The following is a 13,710-nucleotide window of genomic DNA, read 5'->3' on the forward strand; positions in this document are numbered from 1 at the left end:
TATGCTTGTATTTTGTTTAAACTTCATAGTTTTGAATGACGTATATGCTTTTGAAAGATATGTGTGATGTTGTGTGTAGGATATTGAGAAATTGAGCTATTGTTGTAAAACCATAAATAGATTTTAAAAAATTAAAAGATAAAAATGAATTAAAAGCAAACAAATTAAATAAAAGCAAAAAAAATTAAATTATATATTGATTCCACACATATTCTGTCAAACTGAAAGATAATATTGCCTGTTTTTAAAAAAAAAAAATGAATAGTACATATTGTGCTTGGATTGCCGCTCGTGGCTATGCTTGTATTTGTTATTAAAATGGATTTTTAAAATGTGGTCATATGTGTAATTGTGATTAGAAAGATCTCTAGCAATTTCGTAATATTGTATTGCAGCAGTTCTCATATTACTCTCCACTCTCTTTAAGACGGATTGTATCACCTTACGTTGTGGCAAGGTTCATCTGCGAGTCACTTTGCATAACAATATCTGCTATCGGTAAATGTAAATATCTAACTGACCTGCAGACCCGTTTAACGTGCGAACATTTTCATTTTCAAACATGAACTTTTGAGGACTGGCGATAAATCAGCTTGTCTGGATCATCTGAGGCTCCCCTCTCCTCCATTTTAATGTTTTGCCAAATGATATGTAAATCAGGAATTATGGCCCCGATGAAAAGATCATTGCAAAAGAGCACTATTTAACGTCCGTCTCTCGCAGCCCTCGCTACACCTGATCATCATCCCAGGTAAGTCCTACGACTACTTCTGATATGCTACATTTATGGATTACCGAATATCGTTAACTAGCTCAGCGTTCAAAGTAAAGCTACGACGAAGAAAAAAAACTTAAGATTTGAACCCCTAAGATTTGAGCCAAAGGACCACTTTTGGTAGCTACTATATAGCATTATTGTTTTTAGAGCATAAATACGCTTTATATATTTGTATATTTTTATATATATATATATATATATATATATATATATATATATATATATATATATATATATATATATATATATATATATATATATATACTAACTAAATTGTCGAACTGTAACACTTCTGATGCATTTAAAATGATCTCTTTTTTTGAAGAGCTTTGCTAATCATGTCTGTGAACGTCTCGGTATGTTTCCTTTTTTTTGAAGGAGCCTATAAAAGATGAAGTTTGTTCTGATGGCTGTGTTTCTCCGGCTGTGTTTCTTTGGGCTGGACGTCGACGCCGGCGGCGGAGGAGCAGCTCCTGCAGGAAATAATCTTCCTGGACGAACCGTTCAAGAAAATGAGGTGAGAATAACGGATTTGTACGTTTTCATATACCTCACGCATGGCCGCACTGCAATATCCATGCGTGCGGGTTACTCATTTATTTATCTTCACAGCTTCACTTTGGAGACCTGCTGGTATTTATAGGAGAATCGTATAATCACTATGCCGTGTATGTTGATGGTGAGACGTTGGAAGGAAAGGTTGATGGGCAGAACATTTTTGAGATGACGAGTATGACGCCTTTTCAGATCTACTGCAAAGTCTTTTGAAGGCCGTGGCACATGCGTTGATCTTTGAACAATCGTTTTTTTCCCCACAGGAAATCCACCTGGCTGCCATTTCAGAGAATATCAGGGTGAGTTTAGGCTACACAATTATTTAGACGAAGGCACTGCAGCAGAAGGCCAGAGCTTGGTACCACAGACTAAGCAGAAAATGAAAGACACCATTCAAGCTCTAATGAAAAACCCTTTGTGTAAAGACTATAATCTCATTACAAAGAACTGCGAACAGATTGCCACAAAGGTCCGGTATGGTGAATCGCACTGCAAACAGGTATGGCACGGAGGAAACGAATCGTTAAAACTGACTTCTGACCATGTTTGCATTCTGATAATGGCGTTCTTGTTACGGTCATGTTCGTTTAGGAGGGAACCAAAGCTGAAGGGGCCGCCAAAGTCTTGCCGAAAGGGACGGTAAAAGTTCGCGAAGCTTCAGCGGCGGCCTGAAAATCAGCATCGCTTCCTCCTTTTCCTTTCAATCTGCTAATTTTAAAGAAAACCCTCATAAACCTGAACGTAGCAAATGCACAGTTTGTCTCCTCTTGTTTCTTGCCTCCTTGCTTTATTTTATTTTTAAATGCAATTTTATCTTAAAAACATTTGGAACATCTTTCGCTCTACCCCAAGAACTCCTCAAAAAGGGTAAACTATTTTAAAGCTGTGTCCGGGGAAGTAAAGTGTCTATTGTTTTGCGCACTTCAGAATCTTACAGGAAGTAGCTCATTATCTGAAATATTAGAAATACATACATACATACATATATATATATATATATATATATATATATATATATATATATATATATATATATATATATATATATACAGACACACACACAAAGACTAAGACAAACACGATTGCTAAAAAATATTGTAATTGAAAAACTAACTGAAACTTAGCAAAAAAAATTCAACTCATTTGTTTATGAATCAATAGTTCTTAAGAGCATCAGCTAATTCAGCTTTCCATCAACAAGAAGTGATTTGGGATTTATAGAATTATGTCTCTTTTAACTGGTTCCAAATAGACTTAGTACTGCCTCCTGCTTTTTCTATTACATTCGGAAAGAAGTCAGCTTAATTTCGTGACATTATAAAAGTATGTATCGCTGCTTGCTTTTAGATTTAACTGTAACCTTTAAGGCCATATCGTAATTCAATTTGAATTCATTTTCATCCAAGGAATGGTCTTCTTCTCCCTACTTCTTTGTCTGCATGCAAATTCATGAGTTAAGCTGATTGCAGTGAACGTGACGGTCGGGAGTGTGTTTGAGACATTCGGCACACCAAGTAAAATACGTCTAAACAATTCAGAAATTGTGCAAAATTATGCATGAAGTTTCCTATTTTTATTCCAGTTTGAAAACCATTCACAAAACTGATGTCATTGCATAGTAAACGTCCTGTGTGTACCCGATGTTAAATGGTAACCAATTAAATAAACGAGTGCGTTGCAAGAGCCCATCGCTGAAGACCCATCAACACATATCGCGTATTAACTTCACGATCCAAAATCGGCGAAAGCGTAATAAAATAATAAACGGCATGAAAATGAAAATAAAAAACCGATAAGTACGCAACAGCATGGAAAAATCAGGAAAAAAACGACACATTTCACAGCGTCGCTCTTCAAACTGAAAAATGCTTTCGCGAATCCTAATATTAGCAGAAATACTGTTCTCTCCACACCAAACAGGGCGAACACGGCCACACACCCCATCGAGAGCGTCACTCCAGCAAAACAAAACACGAGTAACTTGAACGCGAAGGCCAGAGTCGTCCGAGCTCGCGTTTGATCGGGTATGATGGAGTAAACGGTGTATAAATGAGCCCCGAGCGTGACCCCGGGAGCGGCGTGGCAGGCTACGAGCGCGTCTGACCACGAGCGCACGCTAACAGACGCCCCTACGGTCAGTCCTACGCCCGCTATGAACACGATACTGGGAAAGGTGAAGATCATGACTAAAAACATGACGACTCGGTGTCCGCGGCGTGAATTCGCAAAGTCGTGATACGCGGCAGCCACCGTGAGAGTGGAGGACAGGATCAGATTCAAGGGAACGGCAACATCTGGCTCGAGGACGTTTCTTAGGGTGACCGTAAAACTGGCGAGTACGAATAGCATTTCCACGTAATGAAGATGTCCGTGCCTTGCTTTAGTGAAAATGAACGCGGCGTTGAGTAAAATGAGTAAAACCCATCGCGCAGTTTCTGCTGCACTGTCACGTTGTTCATGCGCATCTTGACTGGTCTCTTCTCGTCTCGGTACCGAGTGAAATCTGTGATCGTTGAGCCAAACTAACTTGTTTATTTCCGCTATAAGAGCTTTTGGTTTGGGCTCAGAGTCTCTTATTATGTGAAATCTTCCTCCACAAGCGTCGATCATTTCTCCAGACGCTCCCGTGAAAGGTTCCTGGTGGTTTTGGATCAGAAGAACAATGCAGTACTGCAGGACTTCTGCTCCCAGCATCTCCTGGGCTCGTTTCTTAACATCACACTGTCCTGATTGTTGATCTTCCAGATTCAGGACCATTAAAACGGCGTGAGGTCCAGGAGTCGAGTGGAACAGCGCTGTTGTGAAGGTCTGTCTCTCTGCGTCCTCCTCACAGAGGTTCGGTCCGGTGACCAGCATCGTTCTTCCAGCCTCGTCTGTAATTACTGGAGTCTTTACAATCTCTCCGTCCTCCTGTCCTCCGTCTCTCCTTCCTGACAGAAGATCTGCAGCGATGAACCTGGACTGACCTCTGACCCCCACCGCCAGGATCCTCACTTCATCATCATCATCACGAGAAGCTGAATAGTATGAAACAGTCATGCAATATATATATAAAAAAAGTCTCGTGGAAGGATTTTTACGGGTTAAAAATAAAAAAAGACCAAAATACTGATATTAATTTACCTTCTGCTTGGACAGCTATGGTGTGAAATGCCAGAATCAGTGTGAAGAACAAGTTGGGCTTTGTTTCGGTCAGTTTCATCGCACAACCTAAAGCCAAATGTATGTCTGAAATATCCGCTTCTCGCAAATCGGGGTTTACTCACAACCTGTTAGTTTAGAAAAGGCTTTAAGTGTAGTTCTGTCTTTTTTGTTTCGCTAAAACGACTCCGCTCCACAAGTCTGCTTTCGGTGTCAGAGGAGACATTAAACCAGTTCAGCAAGTTATTTGGAAATGGCGGGGCTTCCAGAATATAACGCATTTTGCTTCTTTTTTCTTTGTAGGTGTAGGACTGGTGTTTGTTACCGATCGATCGCGGTCCGGGCGCGCGCTGCCGTTTCTGTTGTAAACGGGAAAGGGCAAACGCGGAACGAGAGCGCGCGGCGAAACCGGAAGCGGGAGCAGCGCGAGCTCACGCCGAATACTGACCGCTCTTGATCACGTGACCACGGGGCTGAGATCTCCGACAAGAACCACAGACTACTGATACGAGCTGGAAATAAAAAACCCTGCTGAGATTCTCAACATGTATAAGACCTCGCGCAGAAACCATTTAAATCCGATAACTACCGACGTTTAGAAATGATTAACTGTAATCACATTAACTCTAATTATGGTTTCGTGCCAGAAAGGTGGAGATGTTACCAATGCATTATGAATTTAGACGTTTTTTATATCGGTTTAAATAAGAAACAAGCAGTGTTTTGTTGTTTTGGCGCATTTTTATGTATAACTACTGTTTTTCGTGACAAATGCAATAGAAACCACGGTTATATTTAACAGTTTGTATTGTGTGGTATTATGTACAGATGTTAATAATGCCTTTTGGAAGACCAATGGTAATTTCATATGTAAAAGTAGAATCCTAATTCAGACAGAATACTTATTTTTCCATTATTTTATTTATTTAAAAATGTTTTGTTTATTTCAGTGTAAATAGAAAGAACATTTAAATGAAAGTAGGAAACATCATCATGAACACAGTAGCCAATTTATTTAGTTTTTTTTTATGTTATGTTATACCATTGTCGATTTATTTTTAACTGTAGGGATGTATCTGTTGAGGATCATTTGTTCAGTAAAATCATTGGTTCTGATGTTAAAACAGGAACATGGCCAGTTCGATTGGGAAAATGAAATTCATAGGGCTGCCTTTGAGATTATTTACGCATTTATAGATTGTGGACAAATAGCGTGTGTTGACACGGTTGCATTTTCTTTGTGCGGTCCATTTTAAGGAGGTCTGCTTCAACAGAGTGGATACTAACCTTGTGAAGATGAGATGTGAGGCGCTTTTGTCATTATGTCGTTTTATTTTATTTTATCCTCTTCAGAGGTTTCCTGAACTGTATAATAAGCATTACAGAAGCCAACAGTAATGCTGAATAATTTAGGAAGAAGTCCATACTTGAAGCAACATCCCTAAAATCAGAACAACCGAAGCAGTGAACGCAAAACTACACGAAACCAACACTCATTGCATTTAAGTCAATGTTGGGCTCTAATGCGAAGACTGCAGTTGCGATCATGATTATTAGCAGAATTATAAAGCGTTACTCCAAAACGTAATCAATGTAGTCTTTACAATCTGTCTCTGTCCATCGTCTTTCTTTCCTGACCTCTGACTTCCTCCACCGGGATCCTCACTTCATCACGAGAAGCTGAAAGAGAAAGTGAAACCATCAGTGCCACTGGATACTCAAAGTAAAACAGGATTACTAGATTAAACATTATTATAACAATCGCAATGTTATAACAGTGCCGATTTTTTTGCAAACGCATGGATGCATGTGCTGAGGATTATTCGTTTGTTCAGTAAAATCGGCAAAAATCACTGGTTCTGATGTTAGACCAGAAACAATAAATGAAAATGAAAGTTGAAAATGAAACCATCAACGAGTAAAAATGAGTATGCATGGAGTTTGCCAATTGAAAACTGGTTTTGATTGACATTTCTGCAAGAAATCAAGCCTACGTTTACGTGAAATGAATAAAAAACATTTAATTCCTGGCTAAATAGTAGAAGAGAGCAGATACTAACCTTCTGAAGATGAGATGTGAAGTGCTCAATATGAGCCGCCAGTCTTGGTTTTTCATGAATTGAATTAAGTTTAGTAATACAATGAATTGGTCAATTAATTCCAAAAACCAAAAGGATTATATTTTCTATCCCCGATGGATGTTTAATACACAAAACATTCACACAAATAAACCTTCACACACTTACTGATTTGTTTTGAGCATTTATTTTCTTAGGCTAAAGATTGAGTACCTTTGCTAGAACCAATAAATACACAACAACATTGAAGTACCAATGCAAACAGAAGCATTTCTATCTTAAAAAGGAAACAACCCCATTGAGAGCATGGCTCCCACTCAACGAAACACCAATGACTTAAATGCAGCGGTGAGAGCGGTCCGTCCTTCTTTTTCTGGCCGGATGAGGTGCTAAAGGCTGTGCTTAAAATAGCCCCGAGCGTGGTGCCAGGAAGCGCGTGGTATGCTACGAGCATCTGACCACGTCTTCATGCCGACGGAAGTTGCCAGAATCAGTCCTAAAGCTAATCCCAAAACAGAAAACACAAGTAAAATCACGTGAAACAAAAATAATTTATGTATTATTGTTAAATCCAATAACTCAATGCATGAAATAAACACATTGAGCAAATGAATACATTTATTGGTACAGCAACATATGGACTCAAATTATTTTTTAATATGCCCATGAAAATAATCAATGCGCATAAGCTTGCTCCAAAACTACAAAGTTTATGCTTCCCTTCAGTGAAAATAACAACAGCACTGAGTACGATAAAAAAAATCCATACTAAAATTCCAATGACTTCTGCTAAAGTGTCATATTGTATACGAAAGACTGGATTTTTTTGCTTTGCATTTTGATTGGTCTCTCCTTTAAGTTTGTTCTGTATTTCTTGTAGTCTTTGTACAAGTTCATGCTTTTCTGTTTCTAACACTTGTTTCAGTACCGAGTGAAATCTGTGACCGTTGAGCCAAACTAACTTGTTTATTTCCGCTATAAGAGCTTTTGGTTTGGGTTCAGAGTCTCTTATGAAGTGAAATCTTCCTCCACAAGCGTTGATCATTTCTCCAGACGCTCCCGTGAAAGGTTCCTGGTGGTTTTGGATCAGAAGAACAATGCAGTACTGCAGGACTTCTGCTCCCAGCATCTCCTGGGCTCGTTTCTTAACATCACACTGTCCTGATTGTTGATCTTCCAGATTCAGGACCATTAAAACGGCGTGAGGTCCAGGAGTCGAGAGGAACAGCGCTGTTGTGAAGGTCTGTCTCTCTGCGTCCTCCTCACAGAGGTTCGGTCCGGTGACCAGCATCGTTCTTCCAGCCTCGTCTGTAATTACTGGAGTCTTTACGATCTCTCCGTCCTCCTGTCCTCCGTCTCTCCTTCCTGACAGAAGATCTGCAGCGATGAACCTGGACTGACCTCTGACCCCCACCGCCAGGATCCTCACTTCATCATCATCACGAGAAGCTGAAATAGAAAGGTAAAAATGAAAACACTGAAGAAAATCATGACTACATTATTTGAATCAACCTAAGTAAATGATCTACTAAGATTATGGGGGGACAAAATCAAGATGTACTTTGTAATCTGTCCACTTTAGTGTTACTGATTCTGAAAGGGGAAAGAAAGCATGTTTATGGTCTTGTTTTGAAGTAAAAATGATAAATAACGCATGCACCTGATATTTAAACTAAAAGAGCACATATACATTACCATCAGTCTGTTTAGATGTCACGTGGAATATAAGAATCAGTGTAAAGATGCACTTTGTGTCTGTTCTGGTTAGTTTCATTTTCAACCTGAAGAACAAGGCGACAGTTTTACGCTGCTATTTAAAAGTGCTCGATTCTTACAGTATATTTAGTTCAACTATTAAACACGGGTTTACTTACGATCGTTGCAGAAAAATCCGTTTGCTTGTTTGTTTTACTTTGACTTAACGTAAAGTGAAAGTTTCACTCTCCGTATCGCTCACGCGTGGTCTTACTAGCACGAGCCTATGCCTAGAGAGATATATGTATTTATAGCTCACCAAGCTACAATCTGTCAACACCTAAGGCATTTCATCCACACGCTTCATCCGCCCTCACCCAAGACGGTAAGCTTTTCCTTCCCTGATAGGTTTGATGGTACTGCTGAACAATGCAAGAGCTTTGTTCGTCAAGTCAAGCTATATTTAGACCATCAAGAGCATAAATTTGAGTTGGAGGAAAAGAAATGCGTCTTTTTGAGGACACTGTTTGCCGGCTTTGCAGGGCTATTGATTGGGCTGCAGCTGTTTGAGATTCTGACCCAAGGCTAAGATATTCAGTAGACTATTTCATTCAGCAAATCTGAGAAGTATTTGAATATCCTGCCGGTGGAGAAGATGTCTTGATGCAAATCCCGAACAGGTCATCGATCCGCCGCAGAATATGCTGTCGAATTCAGAACTCTAGCAGCACAAAGTGGGTGGAATGACATAGCCCTAAAAGCCGTATTTTATCAAAGCTTGACCATCAATTCTAGGATTCCCTTGGCTATCTGTTCATGACCCCAATATTTCCTGGCGCCACAGTGTACTAATGAATTGGTCCGCTTTTTTATGTCATGATCGATGCTTTCCCAGCAGACCAATACCTTGTCTCACGACCAGTATTGAGAGTCCAGAAATGAATCAACCTGTTAATATCCCCTCCTGTTACCAAGATCTATCGCGAGTATTTAGCAAAACCAAGGTCAAGCAAGTACCTCCACACCAACCCAGACATTGTGCCATCGACCTGCTTCCCAACGCCATGCCTCCCAAAAGTAAAGTCTACCCGCTATCTAGAACTAAAAGCCAGGCCATGGAGGAGTACATCGCTGAAGGTTTTATTCGCCCGTCTACCTCTACAGCCACCACAGGTTTCTTCTGTTGAGAAGAAGGATGGAGGACTAAGACCCTGTATTGACTACAGAGAGCTCAAGGGTAAACCGGTAAAGTTGAAGTAGACTAAGGAGGCTAGCCAAGCTTTTGTCAAGCTAAAGAAAAACTTCACATCGGCCCCCATCCTAAAACAACCTGATCCTGACTTGCCATTTATATTGGAAGTAGATGCTTCGGACTGTGGTTTAGGAGCCGTGCTCTCACAAAGTCCAGCCAGTAAGGTAAACCACACCCATGTGCATTTTACTAATGGAAACTGACTTCAGTGGAGAGAAACTATGTGGGGAACAAGGAACTTTTATCTATGAAGGCAGCCATCGAGAAATGGCAACACTGGTTAGAAGGGGCCGTGCACCTATTTCACGTTAACACAGATCAGAAGAACCTGGAATATATCAAGAGTGCCAAATGCCTAAACCCACGGCAAGCACGTTGGCCATTATTCTTCACCTGGTTTCAGTTTGCTGTCACGTATAGACCTGGCTGTAAGAATGGTAAAGCTGATGCTCTCTCCAGACATTATGACCACCAATCAGAGTTTCTTGACCATGAACCCATTCTCCTACCATCCATCATTCTAGCCCCAGTATCATGGGACATCATTAAAGAAATGCAGAGCCCAGCAGCATGAACCATCACCCACACACACCTAACAAACGGTATGTACCCCTCAACTTACATCAACGAATCAAGCAGTAGGTCCATACGTCACTCAATGCTGGACATTCAGGAATCACAAAACATGTTGAAAAACCAAAAAATTGTGGGACCTGAAGGATTTTTCTGAAAGAACATTGGGCAGTTTAACAGGTCAGAACAAAGTGACTCATTTAAATATTTTTTAAAAAAGATTAAAGCACAGAGGTCAACTTTTGAATGGGTATATTTTAATAACTTAATCTATTGTTTTTCTCTTGTCGATTATGTCAATGTCTTTCCTGTAAGAAATCTTATTCAGGTCGGTATTAAATAAAAAACAACATGCATGTAGTTTGATCTCTCTTAATGTGGTAAAAAAAAGTTAACATTTTGCAGATGCTACAAAGCGTAGCCCATTTCAAATTTTTAACCCCAAATTAACACAAACAGTCACATTTCATTTAAACTGATTTTTATTGTAACAATAAACATTTCAAGTGCATTAGAAATGTCAAAAATAAAAAGTTCATGCCAGAATAAAAGCCTGTTTCAGAATGTCACAGTTTTGATTCTTTATTTTCCAGATTCAGGGCCATTAAATTGGCATGACGTCCAGGAGACGAGAGAATCTGCTCCTGCTCTCTTGCTGGATCTTCATTAAAGGCTTTCTGGACTCTTTTTTTAACATTATAAAACCCAAAAGAACTGCTGGATAAAACAAGAACGAACCAAGCAAGTATTCTGCAAATATCTTAAGCAAACCCAACAACATCTCTAAAATCAGAACAACTAAAGCAATAATCACACAACCACATGGAAAAAACAGGAAGGTATTTGCTATTTCCTTCATGTTCGACTCTAAATTGAATGCTACAATTGCGATTATGATTACTATCAGACTTATTGTGAGCATCACTCCAAACAGAGCATTGAACACAACCACGCAAAACACAGAGAGTTCAGCACACAATGCACAAAACCGGAAAAGCAGGAGTACCTCTTGGACATTCAGTTTTTGGAGCTCGAATGAAAGTTTAAAAAATTCACAAGTTCCAATTGTAACGCCAACAGCAGCACAGCATGCGAGAAAAACATCAGAAAATGTCCTTATGCTACTGATAGATCCAAGGGTTATTCCTAAACCTACAAATATAAAAAAAATTTCACCTTTTTCTTTTTCTTTTGAAGTGCTCATTGGCAGATACTTCATGGAAGCAGCTGCAACTGTGGAGGACAGAGCAAAATTTAGTGAAAAAACAACATGTGAATTTAGAGCATTTCTTAAAGATGTCATAAATGTCACAAGTCCAGCTAAAGTTAGCCCAAAAATTAAAACGCTGTCGCTCTGGTCAGTCGTCAGAACAACTGCAATCAGTGAAATGATCAGACTCCATCCGACCAGTCCTAGAGTTTCACTCATTACAGATGAGAACAGATTTTCTCCAAGTTTGCTGTCGATTTGCTGTTCTTCTAACGGTAACTCTCGTCTCAATACTGAGTAAAATCTGTGATCATTGAGCCAAACTAACTTGTTTATTTCTGCTATAAGGGCTGCTCTTTGGGCAAATTGTGGTTCAGAGTCTCTTATGATGTGAAATCTTCCTCCACAAGCGTTGATAATCCCTCTGGATGCTCCCGTGAAAGGTTCCTGGTGGTTTTGGATCAGAAGAACAATGCAGTACTGCAGGACTTCTGCTCCCAGCATCTCCTGGGCTCGTTTCTTAACATCACACTGTCCTGATTGTTGATCTTCCAGATTCAGGACCATTAAAACGGCGTGAGGTCCAGGAGTCGAGAGGAACAGCGCTGTTGTGAAGGTCTGTCTCTCTGCGTCCTCCTCACAGAGGTTCGGTCCGGTGACCAGCATCGTTCTTCCAGCCTCGTCTGTAATTACTGGAGTCTTTACGATCTCTCCGTCCTCCTGTCCTCCGTCTCTCCTTCCTGACAGAAGATCTGCAGCCATGAACCTGGACTGACCTCTGACCCCCACCGCCAGGATCCTCACTTCATGATCACAAGAAAAGATGGAAAAGAGTTAAAAAAAATTGAAAATGGTATAGGAATGGTATTCTTTAAAAACAAGCTTGTGCAATGGTTGCTTCTCAAGTACATTTTTTTAGAGATGTATATTGAGAAATACTGATTCAGAAGTAGGAAAGTCATTCAAAGCTTTTAATGGCATCGGAAAGTATTTATTTGTAATGTTTTGGTTTAATCGGACCAAGTAGGTACAGTACCTTCTGCTTGTACAGACATGGTGTGAAATACCAGAATCAGCGTGAAGAGCAAGTTGGAGTTTGTCTTGCTTAATTTCATCGTACAACCTAAAGCCAAACGTAACTTTAAATATCTGTAACTCAAGATACCCGTATTGACAAAACTAGAAATATTGTCAAATTTACTTACGGTCAATTTGTTTTCGGGTAGTTTGATCGTATTTCTTTCTTTGCTAAGACAACGACGCTCAAGAAGGATCAGCTCTAAACTAAAACTAAAAATAAATGCTAAAACCAGTAGGACAGGTTTTTAGACATTTTCCTAAAGCTAGTCACGTTTCTGTGTTAACGTATACATTCTCGTGTAAAGATTTCAAAAATTTAAAAACACTTTTCTTAACAAGAGTTTTTTGCCAAAATGGACGTTTTTCATTCATTTTTGTCCACCAATGTTTTTTACATTAGTATGTTGTTGCTCACTCCATGGAGATGCCTGGCAAACATTTACATCATAATAACTATTTAGGAAAGCTGCTATAAATAATCTTTCAAAGAATTATGACTCCAGATTCTCATGCGAAACGTTCTTTGAGCAATATGCTCTTCAAATTGACCCATTTTCATGCATCTCTGGTTGTCTTGGCCATCGTTTTGAGGCCGGACTGTGCTGCCATGTTTGTTCAGGATGGTGCTGTCACCTCCGTCTGGCTTGAGGGCAACGTAAAACTCTCTTCATCGCCTTAATCTCCAGACATCTTTGCTTTTGGCCAAGGTCAAGATGTCTTCTTTGCTGTTAATGCAACATCATAAATTTTTGCTGTTTGTGTTGGGGTATTCACTTACGCTGTAATCCAAACCAAATCCTGAAGTGTTTCGCTTTTAGATTAAATTTTATTTGCTTAAACGAACTGAAGTGATTTAAAATCTCAGTGTCATGCATTAAAACAACTGTAAATCTCTAGCTGCGAGCCAAGATATTATCTTTCAGTGCTTCTGTAGAAAAACCAAGATGTCCTGCCCTAGACTTTGACATTTTTCCTTCAGAAATGCATGAGAAGAATTTCCTTACCACAGTTGCGTCTTCTGGCTCAAAGTGGAGACCCGGCAGGGGTCTTGCTTTCCGCTTTACTCATCTTTAAGAGTTTCATGGAAAACTGGGTTGGCCAGGCATCGTAAACAATGTTTTTTGAGGTGAAAATCTGTGGCCTATAAAATGTGGTTTAGAAGCAAAGCAAGAATTTCTAATTCTTTTTTTATCACTTTTTATTTGACCATTTTATCAGCTAGGATTCACAAACGACATCTTATGCCTTTGAGATCAAATATTTACTTCCCCCTGAGATTTTAGAAGAATATACCATCCAATAGTGTACATTTATGCAATGAGCATTTATACTGAATCCATACAGTTCA

General features: G+C 39.5%; 2 protein-coding genes across 4 annotated transcripts; both read right to left on the bottom strand.

The window, feature by feature from the left end:
- Positions 1–2,817: 2,817 nt before the first annotated feature.
- Positions 2,818–4,902, bottom strand: LOC122331154. The gene is made up of 2 exons (XM_043228649.1): positions 4,457–4,902; positions 2,818–4,350 (listed from the first exon to the last, which is right to left on the bottom strand). Exons 1-2 carry the CDS (start codon positions 4,533–4,535, stop codon positions 3,059–3,061), a joined length of 1,371 nt encoding a protein of 456 aa, XP_043084584.1. The 5' UTR covers positions 4,536–4,902; the 3' UTR covers positions 2,818–3,058.
- A 1,835-nt stretch (positions 4,903–6,737) lies between these two features.
- Positions 6,738–12,807, bottom strand: LOC122331153 (GTPase IMAP family member 9-like). 3 transcript variants are annotated; one of them, XM_043228648.1, is made up of 4 exons: positions 12,488–12,763; positions 12,319–12,405; positions 7,515–7,980; positions 6,738–7,054 (listed from the first exon to the last, which is right to left on the bottom strand). In XM_043228648.1, exons 2-4 carry the CDS (start codon positions 12,395–12,397, stop codon positions 6,997–6,999), a joined length of 603 nt encoding a protein of 200 aa, XP_043084583.1. In that variant the 5' UTR covers positions 12,398–12,405; positions 12,488–12,763; the 3' UTR covers positions 6,738–6,996. The 3 variants fall into 3 exon arrangements, with proteins under 3 accessions (XP_043084583.1, XP_043084582.1, XP_043084581.1); XM_043228647.1 differs by having other exon boundaries at positions 6,738–7,980; positions 12,488–12,807; XM_043228646.1 differs by lacking the exons at positions 6,738–7,054; positions 7,515–7,980 and adding an exon at positions 10,420–12,085 and having other exon boundaries at positions 12,488–12,776.
- Positions 12,808–13,710: the final 903 nt, after the last annotated feature.

This window comes from Puntigrus tetrazona, chromosome 25 (genome assembly GCF_018831695.1).
Source record: "Puntigrus tetrazona isolate hp1 chromosome 25, ASM1883169v1, whole genome shotgun sequence".
Lineage (NCBI taxonomy): Eukaryota > Metazoa > Chordata > Actinopteri > Cypriniformes > Cyprinidae > Puntigrus > Puntigrus tetrazona.